Below are 21,697 nucleotides of genomic sequence, written 5' to 3'. Positions count from 1 at the left end.
TACATTATCAATTGGAAAGCACATAGACCTGGCTTTTGATTGTAGGAAAGAAACGACACTGCCATTGGGTTAAACTCCTTGTTTCCCATGGCCGGTTGTGAATTCTGTGCTGGCGGTGGCCTGGGTTGCCCAGGAAGTAACCTGCAGGGACAAAGCGGCTAAATTGAGTCACGGGCCCCGCATGTTCACGGCCTGATTTAAAGTTGCAGCGTGCCTGCGGTTTTGAGTCCCCCTTAGGCTGTGTGTGCGGTGTCCAATTGCCCACGGCCTTTGACATCTGTCACCTACTCGGTTTGTTATTTACCATTTACTTGTGACCCTTCCTCCCATGTTACCATGTAAGTGCCGTAAGATAGGGTGCTTTCAGGTTTGTGTGAATGTGGGGGCAAGTGGCGTTCGTTACTCCACCAGCAAGCACTTAGGATCGTGCCTGGTAGCGCCTAAGGCAGGTTACATGTTAAACAAGTTCAATAAATGGATTATGTGAGCATCAGTAGCGTACCTGCCGTTAATTCATCATTCCATCCCTATGAGTCAATGGGTCAGCCTCCCACGAAGGCCTCAGTTGACCCTTAAAGAGAAGCACCGCCACATGTGGGGTACTTAAGCCTCCATGGACCCCCCTTGTGGGAGAGGTGCAGCCTGTCTGCAGACCCGAATCACGGGGCAAACCCAGAGCCCCTTGCAGGAAGGGGAAGTTGCCTGCCCATGGGGAAGGAGCTTACCAACGCCCCACACACGGACTCCATGAAACTGCTTGCTTTCCCTTAACAGAGCATTGAACCAGGGAGCCGTGTCTGGTTTTGGAGCTGTTGGCGTCCCCGGAACCTGGCTGTGAGCTCAGCGGCAGGCCTTGGATTCCTAAGTCTGCCATAAGCTCCTGGTCCCAAGTCAACTGAGCTGAGTTTTCAGTTTGCTTTAGCGATCTTGGGGGTACTTCCCAATCACCCAGTGTTTAGTGCACCACTTTATAATAAAGGAAGCCAGAGGAGGGGTGACCTCGCAAGTTTGGGCTTTTGCTCATTGTTTCACTCCACGCGTTCAGTTTTGCCACCTAAGTGTCAGGAACTGTTGCAGACACTGGAACTAAACCCAAACAGCAATATTCAGGGCCTTAATGGAACTTGGCTTCTGTTACTGTCCCCTGGTCTTCCTTACCTGGGAAACTGTAGGTCCTAGGGGAGGCAGGGCAAGTGGGAGCTGGGGCAGGTCCAGATTCCTGTGAAAGGAACGTCCCTCCCAAGCAGGCCACGCTCCCTGGGAGTCTCAGAGACGGCCACCTTTGGACCTGAGAGACACATGGCCTTGTGCTCCAACCATCTCCCATTTCCTTGTCCAGCTTGGCTGGTGTGAAAGAGTTCTCTGGGAGCCAGCTTGGGTATGGTCAGCGGGATCAGGTGTGACTCAGTCAAGGCGGCTGTTTGTCAGAGGACCTCCCTGGACTGAGGGAATCACTCAAGTGGCTCCGGTGCAGCTGATGGGGGAATGTGTAAATTTCCTTCCTCTTTGTAGCTAGCACATCCCAGAATCCATGTGCTTTCTTTGGGGACAGGCCCAGCAGAGCTGCACTCTGCATACTTTTTTGATTTTGTGTGTGTGTTGGGGGGAGGAATACATCAACTCTGAGGCTCTTGGCCATTATTTGGAAGGCAGGCTCCTTAATCATGTCACCCTCGGTGGCAGGTCACATTGTTTTCCATAAAAGTCCCTGGGAACAGTGAGTTTGGAGCTGGTTTAGACACGTACCTTGTACAGGCGGGACAAAAATGATATGAAAAGGTGAGGATCTGTGACCATGAGCCTGTGAGTCTCCATTGTTCCCAGGTCGAGCTTACACATGCCATTATGGGAATGGGGTGCAGAAAAGTGCTGATGTATAGTTGCTCCTTTGGGATACCACTCTGCAGGGAGGGAACTAAGACAATGATCTTGAGCAGAAGTTGGCACACAGGCCTTACTGCCTGAAATGAGTCTTGAAAATGAAGTTCCGTTAAAAAGAAAGTGGAACCTGTTCAGGGCCCAATTCACAGTGTTTTCTGGGCTGGTCTCCACAATTATGGATGGTGTTTTGAGTAGGGGGTGCTTGAAGTATCTCATTCTGATTGAGTTTCAACTGTTAGTGCTTGTGTTGCTAATGGCTTCTAGCTTATCCTTTCGCATGAGAAATTTTGAGTCCCGTCTCTTCCTAAAGGGGGTGTTTTGTGAGTGCAAAGGACCGTTGTTTGTCATGCTCAAGAACTGGTCTCTGTGGGTGCTATTTCTTCCTTCTATGAAAGCGAAGAAGTGTGTTTTGCATGTGCAGTGTACAACTGCACAGATTGAGAGCACACGTCTGACACAGGCCTGGCCTCAGAAGGGAGCCCCCCTACTCACACGGATGTCCGGAAAATGGACAAGGAAGGGAGGGCGTAGGGGTCTTAATGTGCAGGTGTGCCCTAGAGAGGAGCAGAGGTGCACAACCTTCCCGCTGCGTCCCCCAGGCCACGCACCAGGTGCGGGCTGTAATCTGACAAGCCCGGAGTCTAGCAATGCAGTGGGAGCGTACCCCCTGTGGGAAGTACTACGGCCTCAGTGTCCCCAAGTCTCCCAAGCGGACATCACGCAGTATGGAGTACCGGGAGGGATCGGCTGGCCTCTCTTTGACCCTGTCACCCAGTCACAAGGCCTAGAGAAGGACTTTCCCACAGCCGCTGGCTCCCATTGGTCTGCTCCCGCAGACCTAAGCTGCACGTGCAGTACGCGGGACACGTGGGCCCGCGCTACGCACCTGGCTGAGGCAGACGGAGGAGGCTGGGTTGAGGTCACCGCTCAGAGCGAGGCCAGGAAGAAGCCCAGCGAGCCCTGTGTGGCAGTGGGCACGGGGACATTGAGGAGTGAGTCCGCGAGACTCAAGAGAGCCCAGAGCTCCCCCACCCCGCCCCCCCGGAGGCCGGAGAGGGGCGACTCCCCTCCCACCCAGAAGGGGTCGCAGGGTGTGAGGTGGGCTGGGGGTGGGGGTGGGGGAGGTGCCGTCTCTCTGTCCTGAGGCGCCACCTCCCTGGTCTGGCTTCCTCAGCCAGGACCCGTGTGTGTCCGCAGCTGTCCTGGCACCGTGAGCCGGGGCGGGGGCGGGGGGGGGACAGTAACTGGGGGCTTCCAGCCCTGGCCAGGCCCGGACGGTGAAGGAGCTGCGAGCCCCTGCTAGCCTGTGGGACTGGGCAGAGGTAGAAGCCACAGGGCGCCAGGCCCGGGCTCGGACTCCCTCGCGAGGCGGGATGGGGGGCTCCCTTCCCCCAGGGGCCTGAGCAACCCGCCTTCTTCCCGCCCTGGCACAGGTGGCGCGCTCCGTTCCCTCGCAGACGCGGGACAGAGCGCCGAGCGCCAGGCCGCCGGGCGGGCGCCGGTTCTGTGAGGAGCGAGCGAGCGGGAGCAGGAGGGCGCGACGCGAGCTCCTCCTTTGCTCCTCGTCGCGTGCGCAGCCAGGGGGCGCCTTGATCAGGCCTGGGTCTCCCTCAGGACCTGGGCGCTGGGTGCGCGGAGAGCGCGACAGGCAACAGGTCCCTGTCAGCCCCTCGGGAGGGGAAGGGGTAGGGAAGACCTGCAGCGGCGGGCCATTCCGCGTGGTCGCTGGGGCTGGGGCGCGGACACCCACAGGAGGCACAGAGGCCGGGAGGACCCCAGTTCTCCCGAGGATGGGGGAGGGGCAGGGGCTGCGGGGGTCACGAGGTGTCGCGATAGGGGGGCCTGGCGGGGGCGGCTGTGGGTGGAAGAGACCTGCGGGCAGGCCACTGGCATTCCTGTGAGCCCCGTGTCCCTGAGGGAGCTACCCGCGAGCAGGGTGAGGCCGGGCCTCCTCAGAGCAGAGCAGAGCGGGAGGAGCCCCCTTCGGGGCGGGGCTGTGTCACCCCCTCTGGCACAGCACTCACTCAGGGAGCCTGCCCCGCACCACCTCGTCTGTTCTTATTCCGGATTTGGGGCTTTTCGGGGACATTTCCCACATTCCCCAAGTGCCCTCTTCTGGGGAACCAACAGCCTGCCTGCCCAGGGCCTGTGAGGGCGGGAACACTGCACAAGGGTTTCAGGAGAAACCACGCTCCAGTGGTCAGGTGAACTGGAATTGGGACCAGCCCCTGGAGAGGATCCCCCGAGGTCACTTCCCTGGTAGACTTAGAGAAAGCTTCGCAGTCAGTTAGGGGAGGGCGGGGCACGTGCATGGGTGAGCCACACTCGAAGGGCCCCAGCCTGAAGCTTGGGAGCCTTGGCTAAAGACATTAGAACCTTCCTGGGGCACAGTGATGGCCAGCAATGACGGTCCTCCCTTGTTACCCAAGGAGGACTGGTGACCGAACCTTTCGAGGATTACCCTAGCACACCCACTCACTCAATACCTTTCTATAGTGTGACCTAGAATTTGAATACAATCTAGTCACGTCTCCATCTCTCCATCTCCCCCATACTTCAAATCGTGTCTAGAGCACCCATAGCATCTAATACAATGTAAATGCTAAGGAAATGGTTGTTATACCACACTGTTTAGGGAATGACGACAAAAACTCTGTCCATGTCCGTTCCCCATACAGTTTTCACCTCAGCTTTTTTCAACCCCAGGTTGGTCGCATACAGCAGGCTGATCCTCATTCTGTCGGGCACTTCCTCTGTGCAGGGAGGGACAATGCTGTTTGGCACTCAGTTTCCACACCACTGGATCTGCACAGAACAGATGATGAAGTCGCGAAGCCCTGAGTCTCCTCCTTTTATGCACACAGGCACTGGGTGGAATGGTATGGGGACGGTGAATATTGAGTCTGCTGTGGGAAGGGAATCACACACATTTCTCTTTTAGGGCCTCCTTCAGACAAGAGGGCAGGTACCGGATCAATCCCAGAAAACACAGAGTGAAGGCCAACCCATAGCACACCTGCAGGTACAAGTCCTGAGACCCGCGGAGACGCGTCTGTGACCGTGTCTGTGACCGTGTCCGTGACCTCAGAGATTGTGACAAGAACATTTTCATGTTATTTAGACTTCTCAAATGCAGGAAACCATAGATTCTAACCTCATCGTCACTTCCTTCTGGCATTGGGAATGTGGCCAGCTTAGCTGAGCTCCACCCCCCCCCGCCCCCCAGGCCTTAAACCTCCCTTCCCTCCTATGCATTCAGCGGGCCACGCTACTCCCCAGCTCCCAACATCGGTGAGGACTAACTGAACTGATCTATGCAGGACACTTAGGACTGTACCTGGCACGTGGCGGGAACTCCATAAGCGTCCTTCAGGAAGAACGCACAGCAAATTCCCAGGGCCCGTTGGGCAGTGCAGTGTGTTTTCCTCATAGGTGGGCTGCTTGGAAGGCTATGTTGGGAGGGGATGGCGGAGCAGGGCATGGAGTCAATAGTAAGATCACACATACTCTGCAATGAGAAGACAAGGGATTGAGAACTAGCTGTCCCTGCAGGGCCTGGCTATAAGGGGGACTGCAAGCTAGAAGAACTTTTGAGGTTCTGCAGTACAATCTCTCCTTAGTGTTCCTACTCGTGTGTGTGTCTGTGTGTGTGTGTTGTGTGTCTGTGTGTGTGTGTGTGTGTGTGTGTGTGTGAGAGTGTGTGTGCAGTCTCCCGGTATTCAGAAACACAAGATTGCCCTCGTTAGACTGGGAGTGGGCTCAAGGCCTGCACATCTGTAGGAGTCTCCTTAATTGCAGGGGTTACCAGCCTGGGGCCCATGCACTTCTAGAGCAGAACTGCCCAATGCTGGATAGCTCTCTGCAGCTAAAATGTGGCCGGCAACTCAATTGGTGATTTTCATTATTCCCACTGAAGTGGCCACATGGGGGTGTTGGCTCTCATGCTGGAGAGGAGGGCGCAGTGCCAGAGGGTCTGTGGATGGGCTTGGAGATTATGGGAAACTTTTGCAAGCTGAACGCAGAGGTGGACTCGTATGCGTATTTATCTGGGAAGAGAGTCAGTCCATGTCCTCGGGCTTGGTAAGGTTTGATTCTGAAAACCTGAGGGCACTGAGTATGTCTTCTCATCGCCACCGCTATGCCTCACTTCTCACGTTTTCCTCTGCTGTAGGTGGCTCCCCCGAAGGAGTTCGCAGAGAAGCGTCCTGGAATCTGAGGCCTCAGGCCCCAGATAAGCTCTAAGGAGCCAGCGGGCACAATGGATAGCCCCGCGGACTACTCCCTCCTGGCCCCCTTCCTGTGCAAAGGGGATCCCGTGCTGCACCGGGACGACGCAGACAGTGAAGCCTCCCGCCAGCGCTTCAGGCAGTTCCAGTACATAGCAGAAGCTGGGCCTCGGGAAGTTTTCAGAAAACTCTCGGAGCTCTGCAGTCAGTGGCTGAAGCCAAGGATGCGTTCTGTGGAACAAATCCTGGAGCTGCTCGTGTTGGAGCAATTCCTGACTATTCTGCCCACCCACCTAGAGGCCAGGGTGAGCACTTACTGCCCAGAGAACAAAGAAAGACTCTTTTCCCTCATAGAAGACTTACAGAGAGTACATGAGAGACCAGAGTACCAGGTAAGAAAAGAGTTTGGGGCCTTTGTTCTTAGACCCAAAGAGGCACCGAGGCAGCTGGGTATGGACCAGATGTTTTATGCCTGTGTCATTCCACAGCCCTTTCAGTTCTCCCTTCTGCTGGCTCACTGGCTCTTAACCCTCTCTGGCTGATCCTATCCCCTCTGCTATCGTTAAATGAAATTCACATATAGCAGAATTCAGCTGCATGCATCGACCAAATCCATCCATATTTGGCTCGACGGCCTGAAGGCCAGTTCCAGGCTCGGCCCGTGTGCATGAGCCCTGCCAATGCACGAGTGAGGGGTTTTACCTCGTTTCAGAGTTGGTTAAGAAAAGAGAGGAAGGAGAAGAGATGGCAGGGCGAATGCTGCCCACACATCGGAAACTACTATGTGGCTCTTTCCCGAAACTGCTTTCCAGCCCCGAGCCCAGCAGGGTCTAGAGAGGACCTAAAGGAAGGGAACACAGTTGATTATTGCTAATGTGCACCTCTGCATAAACTTGTTTGGGCTTCCCCTCACCGGATGACATCAGGAAGCAGTCACATGCCTCCATCCGTGCTTAGATTCAGTGTGATGTGACACTTAGGAATTCAGACAGTGAGGCACAAGTGCTATGAGCAGTACTGCTGCTTGTCATGTGATTTCCCAAAGTGGCAAACAAGTCTTGGTAAATGGGAACAATAAGTCACATAGTCTTCCTCTGCTTTGCACAGGAGTGCATTCCCAAGAAATCAGAGTCACGCTAAAATGTGCCAAGTATTTTGTCTGTAACTGATCTGCAGGATGTGGTTCTCCGAAGGTCATGTTACCCACGTGGATGTTTGAGGGAGAACTCCACGTTGGGTAGGGACGTGGGACAGCTCTGCATTGTGAGAGACGCTCCCATCTCTGGCCCACTAAAGTGCACTGGCACCATGCGCCAGCATTTCCAAAACGGCCCGTGGGAGCCGTGGCACCGTCCTCTGTTCAGAACAGCTGCGTGAAGCCTCGCTCTGGAGAGGCCACAGCTGGGCCCAGGACAGTGTCTCTGGGAGGAGGAAGCAGGTGCTTCCAGCTGTGTGTAAGGGACGCTTGGTTATGGGGGAGTGGGGCAGGACACTCTGCAGGAGCTGTTGGCATCAGGGGAGGTGACGCCCTGGACAGGAGGCTTCCAACCTTTCCTGCCATCCTTGGGTAGCACGAATGAGTTGTTTCCCTTCCTTTCTCTGTCCTCTTGGTTTTTAACTATAGAAGATTTTGCCTTTGAGGGTCTAGACATGCCCTGTCCAGTACAGAAGCCACGAGCCCCTCCTGGCTCTTGAGCGCTTGAAGTGTGTGGCCAGTGCACTCTGAAATCTGCACTGAGTATCAAAAGCACACCGCCTGTGAACGTCTTTGCATGAAGGGGAAAGCAGCGGAAGACCTCGCTAGTACTTGTTTGCATGGATCACATGTTGAAATCATGGGTCTTGGACATGTGAGAATAAGGGTGACATACTATTACAGTTGGCCAAACTCCATTCTTTCTATGCCTTGCTTCTCGGGGCCACTGGGCAATTTCAAGCTACACGTGTGGCTCATTGGACCGTGGGTGGGCAGTTTACTTCCAGAGTGTCTGGACTTTGGACTGATGGGTTCTGGCCTTTTTCCCAGATTGACATAGATGACACGCTCTTTGAAGAACTGCCACCAGTGCAAACAGAACTCATGCCACCACACAGGCACTCGCGGTCACCTGCACTCCAGCTAAGGGGATCTGCCCAAGAGGCCTTGGGGGCAGAGGCGTGGATCCCACAGTCAGGGCAGCAAGAGCTGAACTACCATGCTGCTGGCAAATGCAAGCCCTTTCTGGATCCTGGTAAGGCGAGGGTTTTCTTCCTGCTCTTTCTTCCTGCTTGAGAACTCAAGTGAACTCGGGGGTTCTGTGATTGTGGGTCGCAAAGGCTACAGCTGCTATTATGGCATGAGCACCTCATTTGGGCTGAATACTTGGGTAATACGCTGTCTTCAGATCCTCAAAGAGGGTTCTGTTACTTGCGGCACGTAAAGGAAGTATCTATCTTATTATTTCCCCACCTAGAAGAGTGCTTTTCCAATTATGGTACGCAGGCCCTCCTCATTAGTACAACCCAGGGTGCTTGGCTAACATGCTTTCTAGGTGAGTGCGACACACACAAAGGTTTCAATGTCATTGCTCCCGACACAACAGGGTGAGTTCTGGAAGGAGCAAATCCAGTGGGAAAGGGTAGCTGGATCTTGTAGTCCGGGTGCTCCTGTGTGTCCTTCCCCTTGGGGTTCTCCTACATTGTTAGAAACCATGCCCCTTACCCCAGCCCTCCCCTCACCCCCCATGAACATTGGCCCCATTCTGGCTGCAGCCCCATCCCTTACTTCAGCAGGCACAGTTTGAATGTTGTGGCACATTAACCAACCGCATGGTGGAACTACAGAAGGGTCCAACAGACAAAATGGAAACAACTTGAGAACAACCCAAGTTATGCACTGGAAGTGCCTGATGTGTCCATAAGTAGCACAGGGCCAGGGCTTAGAAACCACATGTCTTCCACATCTTAGCACTTCCATTCAACCAGCATCACCAGATGTGTCAAGAGCCAGGTCAGGTGGTAGACCCTGGGGATGTGGCAGTAAACACAGCAGAAACGCAGCCCCCGTCCTCCTGGAGCTCACCCTCTGGCTGGTGGTTCACATATGTCCACAGGACAGCCTGTCCCGTATGTGATGGGGAAGGTGTGTAGGAGGGCATGGGGGGCTAGCTGGGAGGGATGACCTGTCGGGGAAGTGGATCTCGGCAAACACCTGCAGCACGAACTCAGCCTGCTGAGTGGTGCAAGTGATGAGGGGAGAGGACTCTGGGCAGGAGGACCATTGAGTGCATAGGCCCTGGAGACAGAGAGAAGACCCTTTGCTGCCTTGCGGGGGGGTGGAGGGGGGGCGGTGGACTGGAGCCATGTTGGTGATGATGGGGTGAAAGGGGTGATTCAAACGTTGTTTAGCAGGTGTGATGGACTGACTGGGTGTTGGGTGATGAACAAGAAGGGGTGACTACAGCATACAGGTCCTTGCCCAGAGACCTGGAAAGACAGTTTCCGCGGAGCAAAGTGGTCTGCGGTTGACACAGGCTTAAGTATTGTCTCATCTGAACTCAAACCATACACTTGTAGATGCTAGAGGGAGATGGTACTAAGACCTCAATAGTCAGAACTAGCAGGAGTACTGCTCCTAAAATGTAAGCTGTGTAGCACTGAGTATCCTGTCTCTGCCACTTTCTGTGCCTCATCAGTGCCATTATGAGCCAGGTATAGCCCACACTAGGTCCAGAAGTGTGTGCTGACCTTCTTCCTGAGACTCGGCCACACGGTGCTTACAACACCCTGCCCTGCACATAACTAGAGCCTAACAGGATCTTTCTATGGTGTCTCAGCACCTCTAATGCCCCCACCCCGGCCCCCGCACACACACCCACCCAGGCAGGTCCAAAGCTGTGAGGTCCGTGGAACACTGGCACTACCGCTTGCTCAGGGGAGTGAGGCACAGACAGAGGCCAGGAAAAATATCAAGTTTCATATGCTACCCAGTAATGGCCTGCTACATGGATGTAGAGCTCTTTCAGATTTTGAGTTCCACGCACTGATGCCATCTGGAACTGTTAGGTCAGTTGATTGTCCTGTGGACTCAGCCATTCCCACATTTCTTTCTCATTTTCTTATCACCAAAATATCATCCTCCCCACACGGGGTGAGACGGTGAAGGATGTGGGGGCTGAACAAGGGAAAGACTTGGCCAATGAGCCGGGGGAGTGGCCCAAACTGTAGAACGCCTACCTAGCAAGTGTGAGGCCCTGAGTTCAAACCCCAGTGCTGCCCCTCCCAAAAAAGACATGGCCAAGAGGCAGATGTGCCTCACCAAGCTTTGTTGACAGACAATCAGGTTTGCTTATGGGGAAGGTCCTGAGTCAGGAAGGAAGCCAGGCAAGGGTTCTTCCAGCTGAGGGAGGGGTCACAGGGGCCTAGCTGAGGTCACCTCTCATCTTCTCAGGAATGGCTGATGGGTAGTCATAGTCACTGTCTGGGACAGGAGACACTATCACCTTGGGTTTCTTTTTCCCTCAAGGCTTTGCCTTTCAACAGCCAGCAGGTATCGGGCAAAGTTTTATAGGGTATGCAAAGCAAGCAGGCTCCAAATAGCTCAAAATCTGCTTTGGGGGCTAATTTTCAAATAATTGGTTGTGAAGGTATTTGGAGTTGGTGGCACTGGCCTTTTGAGTGACAGAGTCTCAGTCTGCCTAGACCAGGACAAGGAGGGCTTTCAGGCCGCTGTATGAAACAACTGCTCAGGTGGCTTCCATCACAACAGCAGAAGTGGGCACAGGGACCTGATCTCTCAGTGACATTAAATGTTAACAGCAGTGCCCCGGAGCTAAGCTCTAAAACACAATGAGCCTTGTCTAGTGGATGTAAGAATTTTCCAATAGAAGAGATATGGTCAGATATCCTCCCCAACTCTTAATCCACGCGCTCTCCCGACACAGCTTATGCAAGTGCTAGTTTCTGCTCACCTCAACCTACCTTGCTGTTGGTGAAGTAATTCTAAGTGAGGAGGACGTAGGTGCTGAGAGCGCACATGTCCAAGAAAGCATCTTGAATTCTGAGGCAGTCTGTAGTGACTCAGATCCCACCCCCACCCCACCACACCCACACTTTCCCTCTGGCCAGGACCTGAAATGCTGGAGCCTGACTGGAGCTTCCTGCTGGAGCATGGAGGAGAGGAACTGTTGGGCTCCAAGAGAGGTAGGTGAGGGGTTACTGAATGCCAGGGAAGAAAGAACATCAGGGTAGAGAGGGTGGGGATGTCTCTTGTGTGTCTCCACCTTCTCCCCCCCACCCCCTGCTCCCCCTTCCTCCCTCCCCCCTCCCCCCGCCCAGCTAGAGTGTAACTCTTCTTTGCCATCTGTCTAATCTCCCTGGAAGAAGATGACCTGCTATTTCTGTTTCTTCTCTTGGGGTTTTGGTGCTGGGAGGGACAATGAATAAAATGCCAAAGCAGAAAAACCTGAAATGTTATTCATATTTTGTCTCTCAGAATACGAACAACTGGAGCCTATCTGCAAAGAGCCCCCCGACGAGCTACTGGACAGTTGCATGAAGCCCGGGTCCCACCTAGGAGAGAGCTCCAACTGGGAGGAGTCTCTCAACCTGAGAGTCCTCATGCCAAAGGTTCCCAGAGAGAAATCTTACCACTGTGGTCAGTGTGAAAAGTGTTTTCCTTATAGGTACCAACTTGCTGTTCACCTGAAAACTCATTCAGGAGAGCTAGGTTACAAGTGCTCCGTGTGTGGGAAAAGGTTCCTTCTCAGGTCAGAACTTTATCGCCACCAGCTCATTCACAAGGGGGAGAAGCCCTATGAATGTGCTGAGTGCAAGAAGCAATTCACTCACGGGGCACACCTTGCCATGCACCAGAAAAGACATTCTGAAAAAATGTACCAATGCGTGCACTGTAGGAGGAAGTTTCTGCATAAGTCGAGTCTGATGGAGCACATGAAAACTCACACAAGGGAACAATCTTACGGGTGCTACTGTTGTGAGAAAAGCTTTAGCAGTTGGACAGCTCTCATTCTACACCAGAAAACACACACTGAAGAGAAACCATTTGCATGTGATCATTGTGAGAAAAGATATAGGCAGAGATCCAGCCTGATGGTTCACGTGAGAATCCACACAGGGGAGAAGCCATACAAGTGTAGCCACTGTTCTAAAAGCTTCAGAAAGAAATCGGGCCTTATTGCACACCAAGCTGCACACTTTAGAGAAGAATTCCCTGAGCACGTCGAGGTACCTGGGTTCTGCACAGAGTGACAGTAACTCCTGAGAGCCCACCGTTGCAGTGGGCTGTCTTGGCAGAGCAGATTTGTTTGAGCTCATTGCAGAGAAGAGCTTTGCACTTAGCTATTTTTAAAACCCACCTTCCAAGGCATATAAATTCTCGAGCATTCACCTACACTTGCCACCATCCTAGACTTGATTTTCTGGGCCTGGGCACCCTTTGATTAGCTGTTCCAATGACAATGATTTTGTCCTGAGCCAGCCGCGTTCTAGGCATAAGTAAGAAGCATGCACATGGTGTTGTTCCTTTCAGAGCTCTGGCCCCCATGCCAGTAACACCTGTTCTGCTGCTCTGTACTATTGGCACGGATAAAGTTCTGACCTGTAAAGGAAATACACACCCTCTTCCCGTTCCTGCCTCTTCAGTTCACTGTCTGAGCAATGCAGAGATGCCATGTTGAACCATGGAGACAAGCACTTTTCTTGATTCCTGCCACAGCACATGCCAGAGTCACTCACTGGCTTTGGTGCAGCCTTGGCGCTCTGCTTTTGCATCTGCATCGTTTGACTCTTTAACACGGTCTACTTTGGACACGTGGACGATGTGACCAATTCCTAACTGCTATGAAGAGCAGCATACAGCACCCACAAATAAATACTGTGACCATTAAGAGGGAATGAGTTGACATATGGGCCCTGCTTTGGAGTAAGATTCCAGCAGATAGCAGCCTATTGTGTTGCCTTTCTTTGACATTGGAAATAATGATAGCACTCAGAGTTTGTAGTTGTGACTTATGGCTAGGTTTTGTCACCTTCCATCAATGTGAGGTTATGTTGTTTGTGATTTTGCCTCGGCTTATTGTTGTACTTTTCATCTCATTCCCTCCTTTTTGCCTCGAGGGGCAGACAATGCTGAACTTTCCCTGTCAATTTTTGGCTATATTGCCTTTGGATGAATAAAGGAGGTTCCCTCTATTTCTGCCTTGTGGTCACCTTTATATATTTAAAACTCTCTTATTTGATAATGGACCAGGGAAAATAAGGGTGCTCTCACAGGACCCTTTTCAAATTAACTTACGTGAAGACACTGAGCATAGTTTTGAGAAGAGGTGCAAGTGGCTCTCGTGAGCGCACACAGCTGGCCATGGCACCTCCTTGCCCACAGACGGTGGGGAAAAGTCTGCATTTCAGGCAGAGAGCAGCAATTAAAAACACAACGTTAGTGGACTTTAAGACAGGAAAGCCAGTGTGGCTGAAATAGAGTAGTTTAGGAAAACGGAAAGGAGCCAGACCACATAGTCAGCAAATGGAAAGTTCTTCCCAATTCACCTATTGTACAGTCCCTCCTCTTGTAACTGTCTTGTAGCTGTCTCTGAACTCCTTTGCTGTGGCCTCAGAACCCGAGTAGCGGGGATGGCAAAGGCATCTGGAGGAACTCAAAACCTGGCAGGTAAGAGTGTTCACCAGCACAACCACACCAGTTAACCAACAATATTGACAAAGACAAACATTTCATTACTCTATGACCCAGAAATAAATAAAGAATGATGGAATTACATGAGATAGATCTCGGATATATCTCTCTCGTTCCCTTCCTTCCTCCCTCTCTCCATCCCTCCTTCTCTCCCTCTCTCTGTCTCATCTATATACATTTGTTTGGTGTGTCTAGATACGATATCTATGGAGGACAACTTCAAAATGCATGTACCTCCAGATATAAGCAACCACAGATTCAATTGTCCATGTGCCTATGAAAATTTAACATGTCTAAAGCTGAGTTACTGTTGTAATTTTTCCCCTCTTAGTCTTTCACATCTCAAATTGGCAATGTCATCTTTCCTACTACACAAATGAAAACCTGCAGTTATTGGCAGGAATAGAGGGGCATCAGCAAGATGCTAGAGTAGGAGATCCCAGCCTTCTTTCCTCCCACAAAAAACAACAATTGGACAACTATCCAGTAAAAAATAGCTCTAAAGGAGCTCAGGAGTCCAATTTAAAGGCTTTAGAAATGCAGAAGAAAGAAAAAACCAAGGAAACTTGTACAAAAAGGGTAGGAATTACTCTTTCATTTTGTCAGAATTCATTTTGTGACTCCTTTTCCATCACACAAAGGTCCAAATCCAGCAGCCAATGCTTCCATCTCTAATTTCAAATATAGTCAGAATCAAATAAGTCCTTACAGCCTACTCTGACAACCTCAGCCGAGTCTCATCATCACTGGCCAGAACTATCACAACTAACCAATTTCCTAACTCCACCTCTGCCCCATGTAGTTTCTTCTCAACAAAGCCGAATGAATATGTCACAACAAATTCAGGTAGGAGTCTTGGTTTTATACCTACAAAAGGTAATATAGCAAGCTGCCTGGCGAGGCTAAGCTAATCTCTGCTTTTCTACCCAGGCTACATGACAACTGCATTTGACTCAAAGAACATAAAGTATAGCTCCGGGTATAAACAAAATCTTAGAATATCTGCTCATTAGGAATAGAAGTTAATAAATGGGGGTAGAGGGGGAGAGGAAAGGAGAGAGGGAGGGAGAGTGAGAGGAAGGGAGAGAGAGGGAGAGAGAGGGGGAGAGAGAGAGAGAGAGAGAGAGAGAGAGAGAGAGAGAGAGAGAGAGAATATGTCAGTGAGTTACAAGGCTGTTTCCAGATCTTACTTTGAAGCATTTGAAGTTTTTTTAAAAATAGAGGCTGGACGTGGTGATGCACTATTGTCCCAGCACACTGGAGGCTAAGGGAGGAGGATCATGAGTGCCTAGAGCACTTTCTTAGGAAAGGCAAGACTCTGAGTTTAATTGCCAGTACAACCAAAAAAGAAAGTATTTCACACACCATAAGAAGGGGGAGGGGAGAGAATGAAGGGGGTAAATTTAACTAAGATATATTGTAAGCACAACTGTAAATATCACAATGTATCCCCCTGTACAATTATATGCTAATAAAAAAATTTTAACTAGTATCTCTGTTTAGTTGTAATATTGTTACTTTATTAGAAATTAAACACATGAATGAAAAAATTATACAAACATTACTGAATATGTGATAGTCTGAGTTTTTGGAAATATTACCTATTCATCTCTACGTTGCACATTATTTTCTATTTTTGTGAGTAATATTTCTAATTTATTTATTTATCTTTTTTAGTATTGTGCTGGAGGTACATTGTGACAGTTACAATACTTCTTACAATATATCATAGTTGACTTCACCCCTCCATCATTCTTTATCACCCCCACCCCATTTCTGGTCTATATTAAACATTACTTTCAGTTGGAAAGGTCCATCTCAAATATTGAAGAACCACTGGCTGGAGACACATAAATGACAGAAATAATTCCAATACTAAAATCTGTTCAAAATATTAAGCAAGGCGTGTTTTTGTAATGTAAACCGTACCTTCAGAAACAATGTCTAGAGAGAAATAAAATTTTTTATGAATGTAGACACTTATAGAATAATGTTGCCATTTTGTGAATCGGTGGCCATTTTATCCTCAGGCCTCATTCTTGAGAAATGGAGCCACCCCCAATGGCAGCTCCACCCTTAACAGAAATCCCCATGCTCTAAGACTTCTGTGCACATGCTAACTTCCTCAAGCTCCCTCTTCTACAAAAGCCATGCCTAGCCCAGACCTAGCCCAGAGTCAGCACTGCGCCATCTTTCCCCAGCCAGCCTGGCAGTTCGAGCCTACCATTAAACCTTGCTCTTGGACGTGAGACTTTTCTCGTGAGCTTTCTTTGGAAGCGGCATTTTTCCTAACATTTTGGTGCTGTGACTTGGATCGGGTGCACTCCCAGCATTGACCTTGCTCTCCTGGCTTCCTGCCTGCTCATCCCACCCTCTCTCTCTCTCTCTCGCTTTCTCTCTCTCTAAACTCCCATTCCCTTCCTCCGGGATCTGAGCTGCTTTGTGGGGACCCCCGAACCTAGAAGCCACACTCACTACTCACAGGGAATTTCCTCCGCCGCAGTGCGCCTCCAATCACCATCCAACACCGGCCAATCAACCATCAAGGTCCTCTCTTGGAGAGCCCTCCAAGCACGAAGAGCCATGATCTCACTCTCTCATTTCCTCGAAATCCTAGCGCTAGGTCTCAGCTCACTCGCGTCACTGGGGACCGGGTTCCCCAGGACTGTGGGCCCCCGGTGACGAACACGTGCCTCCCGGGAGTCCCACCTCCACTCTCTCCTGAGGAACCGATATCACAGGGACGCCCGTCATATCCTCTCCTCAGTTCAGGCCTCACTATGGAGATTGGACCATCCCAAATTCCCTCAGACTCCCCATCAGGATGTCTCCTGGCCAACCTTGGGCACCTTCACCTAACACCTGATCTTAAGTCCCAAAAGCTCATTTTTCTCTGTAATCAAGCCTGGCCCCAAAATCAATTTGACAATGTCTCCAAATGGCCACTTAATGCCACTTTCAATTGCAATATTTTAAGGGATTCATACAATTCCTGTGAGCACACTTGTAAATGGAAAGAAATACCCTACACCCAATCCTTTTCCTGTCTGGGCACCAAACCCTCCCTCCATACTTCCTGTTCCCCTGTGCAGGTTCTATAAGCCTCTAAACCAGCCTCTAAACCAACCAAAATCTCTCCCAAACCTCCTCCTTCCCGTGTAAGCAGACTTCCTTCATGCTACGTTGGGGAAGTCCTGATTGATTACAGCCTCTGATGACTGCTTCTATCTCCCCAGTCTAATGCCCCTTCTGCCTTAGACAGTGACCCAAGAGTGGAGGTTTCTTGTTGCTGAAAGTGTTCCAGTACCAGTCAATGTGAGCAACCTAGATGCACAGGTGATCGCTAATCCCTCAGGCATGTGTCATGCCTCCAGTCTCTGCCTTCCCCTCCCTGGGCTTAATGGGACCCTGGCCTCCCACAAAAAACTTGTAGCATGGTACCTTATGACTTAAGTTATTCCCACTAGTTTGTCAGCTCCCTCAGTCTAAAGCAACTTTAAATCAACTGCTAGGCACCAGTGAGCAAAAGCGGTTACAAAAAAACTATGGCTGCCACACTCGCCCTAACTCCGCCCCCACAAGACAAAGAGGGAAAACAAACAAGCGTACTCGTGCACAGGGATGCCAGCCCCCGGGCACAGCGGGTACGCCTGCCATAGCTAAGAGAATCCATAGAGAGGACCCAACGCACATCCTAGGCTGCCAGCCGCATGTGGCACTGGCTGTGGCCTGACGCCACTTCACCTAGAATAAATCTGCGCAGGTATGAGTACACAGGAAGGGGGGAAAGGGTGACAGGCAAAAGGATCCGGCCTAGACAGACAGGCTCACTTGTCCCGGGTGTATGTGTGTGTGGGGGGGCGGCCCCTTTCACAGGCCCTGCTCCCAGCCCCACCTCAGGCCTTGGTCCACCAAACCCACCCCTTGTAAGCCAATTGTTAGCTCAAGGTTATAGTCCCAGAAACAGCAAAATGGGCGTTACTGTGGTCTCTAAACTTCTCATTTATAAATTTTCTTTCATCTCTGAGACCACCCAGATTGGCCCCATAATTGCTATTTAGATACTCAAACGCTGGCCATTCTTTGTAAGCCACAGGATAAACATGGGGAAAGAGGACCAAATAATCCCCTTAGCAATGACAAGGCCCAACCCTACTGCTCCACCCTCTGCCCTACCTTCTAAGCCACCCTGATATTCAGAACTTCCTAATGGGTGCTTCCCCCTTCAACAGGTAATGGTAGGAAGTGGACAAATCTATGTCCCCTTCCAGCTTTCAGATCTAAGGGGAATTAAAAACATCTGGATAGCTAAAGTGATGCCCAGACAAATGCATCCAAGCCTTTATCTCTGTGATCCAAACCTTTGAACTGACATAAAAGATATTATGCTTCTACTAGACCAGACTCTTGTCTCATTACAAAAGCAATGGGTTCTGGCCCAGGCCACTCAGGTTGGAAATGATTATCATTTACAATGAGTCCCAATACTAGTGGCACCAAAAAATGAGGGAATAAATGTGCCTACACCTACAGGGGCACAGGCAGTCCCCTTGACAGATTCACACTAAAAGGGGCCAGTGATATGACTCAAGCAGTAGAGTGCTGCTTTGCAGACATAAAGTCCTGAGTTCAAGTCCCAGTACTGCCAAAGGAAAAAGAAAAAAAATATTTGGGGATGAGGACGTAGCTCAGTGGGAGAGTGTCTGCCCAGCATGTGCAAGGCCCTCCGTTCAATTCCCCAGCATTGCTAAATCCAAAAAATGGTAAGGAAGATAAATGGCGTTAATGTCACTTCAGCCATCTCAGAGTGGAAGAGCTAAAAAGGGCCAAAGTCAAACCTCTAAACTATTCCCAGGTAACTGTAGTACAGCAACTCCTTGAAGAAAACCCTTACCTTCTACAGCGTCTTAAGGATGCTATCAGAAAGCATACCACGGTATGCTCTGCTCTGAGTAACATCTACAAAAACCTGTTACAGAGAAAGATTTTATCAAAGAAATTATTTGTGTTTTCTGCTGATCTTGTTAAGCTTTAAGAACTATTAAATCAGAGTTCATTTATGTATTTGCTCATGTGTCTTAAATGACCACCTTGTAACACTGTTGTGTCTATACTTTTTATCTAAATATGGTGCAAACATTTACAAAGTTATATAAAAAATGAGCTAGAGCTCTCTTTTATCCAAGAGTGTTACATTTAACCTAAATCCTGAGTCAGCCCCTGCCTCCCACACGTCACCTACCTAAGTGTGGTCTTAAAGGGACAGACTCACTCCCTGAGTCATGTGGGAATCGACCCAATCCTCCATTTCCCACTCCCCATACCATAAAGCAGCTTAGAGCTTTCTTGGGAATTACAGGATTTTGCAGAATCTGGATCCCTAGATATGCAGCCCTTAGCAGACACATTTTCATGCTCCTTCTAATATTTCTATTTGGGTCTTACATAATAAATGCTCTAAATAATGTAAGGCTGCCCATTTCTCTAAGGAAACTTGCCTCCAACAGACCCTGCTCCTCTGGCTGACTATCTACCTTATCTTAACCTTCTCAGGGAACTTCTCAGAGAGCATGCAGACCAGATCCTGCCCCACCCCATAACAATTTCTATTAAACCAGGGGATCTTGTTCTCCTAAAGGATCCTCACAATGCCCACCACTGTCAAGCTCAATGGGATCCCCCAGTGGCAGCACCTTTCAAGGATAAAACATTGCCCACCAACTTCAGACTCTTCCACTACAGGAAAGGATGAATAATCTTGTGTACCGCTGGGCCCCATGTGGCTTCGCCTCTCCCGTAAACTCTCTCCCTCTTCCACTCCTACATAAGTTCTTAGTCCTCATCTGGCTCTCGATTTTCCACCACAGGTGGATTTCAAACACTGGTGGGGCAGTGAGCCTAATTCATGGACCATACATAATACCTCCCTGCTTCTGTTCCTTGGTTATATGATCTATTAGGTCCATTACAGAGGCTACTATAGAAAGAGAAACAGCTGCACATGTAATGATGCTAATCCAAAACCGACGAGACCTTGACCTGCTCACTGCAGAGAAGGGTGGGCTCTGCCTGTTTTTACAAGAAGAATGCTGCCTCTATGTTAATCAGTCAGGGGCAGTAAAAAATAAAATTAGACAACTCCAGGAGCAATTAGAAAACTGGAGAAAGGAGTAGGAGGACTCTTGGAATCCTCTAGAGAACAACATTTCACAGTGGTTCTCCTGGCGAATGCCCATTCTAATGCCTATGTTTCTTGCTCTCCTGTTCTTAAGCTTCCTCCCTTGTATCATAAAAACAGTACAAAGATTTCTCTTAGACTGCATGTCTGCTATTGCTAATCAAAAGTTTAACCAGTTGTACCTCCAGGGAGATCAACCTCTCCCAAACTGTCCCAAGGACTGCTGTGAGGGCCCCTACCAGGACACCACTATGGCCACAGGAGTCTGAGGATCTTGCCCCATACAGTGCCCCCTGCCAGCAGGAAGCAGCGAAGAGGCCGATGCTTTGCTCCAATTCCTGATCCTCAGCCCCTACCCTCATCATTATTAGAGAAAAAATGGGGGAACGATAGAACAATAATGTCGCCATTTTGTCAATCAGCGGCCAATTTAGGTTAGTCCGGAGTCAGAGCTGCACCATCTTTCCCCGGCCAGCCTGGCAGTTCGAGTCTCTTGGATATGAGACTTTTCTTGTGAGCTTTCTTTGTGAGCAGTGTTTTTCCTAACAGACACTATCTTTCTTTATACGGGTAACACAACCAACTAAAATTCTGATTCTAGAGTCTGATGGTCCAGCAACGTCAACATTATCAGAGGTGGCATAAACCTGTAAGGTAAGGAAACACCTACTTAAAATACGACAAAAAAATAAAAGGGGAATTTGTGTGCTTAAAACCTTGTTGGAGAAATATTTTGGCTCATGCCTTTAGTCCCAGCTACTTGGGAGGTTGAGCTGGGAAGATAGCTTGAGCCCAGGTGTTACTAGATGGGTGGTCTCTGAAGACTCTGATCAGAAGATTCCTAGGCACTGTGCATCCCACAAGAGAGAAATTCAGGCAAGACATGAAAATGTAGTGAAAGAGGTAGTAAAGTTTATTGAAGGTGAAGGGAAGGCAAAGCAAGAAAAAGCATTGGTGGGCCCTGGCCAGGTGGGACAAAAGGGCAGGATTTTGTTTCAAAGGGCCTTTATAAATTGAAAAGGCCAGTGGTGGGAAAAATCTGGTTGGTCTTTTCAGGATGGACTAGAGTGATTGACAAGTTTGATCGACAAGGTCTTGTGATACAACATGGGACACTGTGGGCATGTAAGTCAGGTATTTTCATTACATATATTGGGTATGGCCAATATTCATGTTTTGAGCGAAGGACTTTTACTTGAGAGATAATCTAGAGTAGAATTTCCCCCGGGGCTTCCTATGCTACAATTTAAAATTGCAAAGGATTTACAATTGAAAAGAAATTTACAACTGCAAAGGGTAGCATTGCACTGAGATAAGGGTTTGGTAAGAAATGCTCAGGGAAAGTTTCATGGTGCCTAAATGTCTCACTGCTTCTTTCCCTATTTACTAGCCTGCCTCAACTTCCCCATGAGAGGCTCTATTAGAAAAAATCTGCTTCATGTCTGGCGAAGGGCTACAGACCCTACCTAGCTGGGAAATTGTCTCTCTTGCCTCTTTCCTTCTGCAATTATTGGGTCCTCAGATGGTTTCTGCTGTCTGAATCTTTGTCCAGCCTGATCAAGTTTGTTCATGGAGATCTTGTCCATCTGCACAGATTGATAGCCCTATTGCATCACAATTTGAATCTTAAAGGCCTCCATTCTGGAAGATAAATCTGGTTAACAAGTTCAGCGGGCAATCCCTGAACATTAGTGCCCTGCCAGAGGCAGCAGCCAGGGTACC

At 49.9% G+C, this 21,697-nt stretch overlaps 1 protein-coding gene across 1 annotated transcript; it reads left to right on the top strand.

The window, feature by feature from the left end:
- The first annotated feature begins 6,139 nt into the window (after positions 1-6,139).
- Positions 6,140-13,375, top strand: LOC109679885 (zinc finger protein 449-like). The gene is made up of 4 exons (XM_074063468.1): positions 6,140-6,499; positions 8,134-8,338; positions 11,214-11,288; positions 11,581-13,375. Exons 1-4 carry the CDS (start codon positions 6,140-6,142, stop codon positions 12,354-12,356), a joined length of 1,416 nt encoding a protein of 471 aa, XP_073919569.1. The 3' UTR covers positions 12,357-13,375.
- The last annotated feature ends 8,322 nt before the right edge of the window (positions 13,376-21,697 follow it).

Source organism: Castor canadensis, chromosome X (assembly GCF_047511655.1).
Source record: "Castor canadensis chromosome X, mCasCan1.hap1v2, whole genome shotgun sequence".
Lineage (NCBI taxonomy): Eukaryota > Metazoa > Chordata > Mammalia > Rodentia > Castoridae > Castor > Castor canadensis.
The sequence above is the reverse complement of the archived record's forward strand: the minus strand, read 5'-3'. Positions and strand labels throughout refer to the sequence as shown.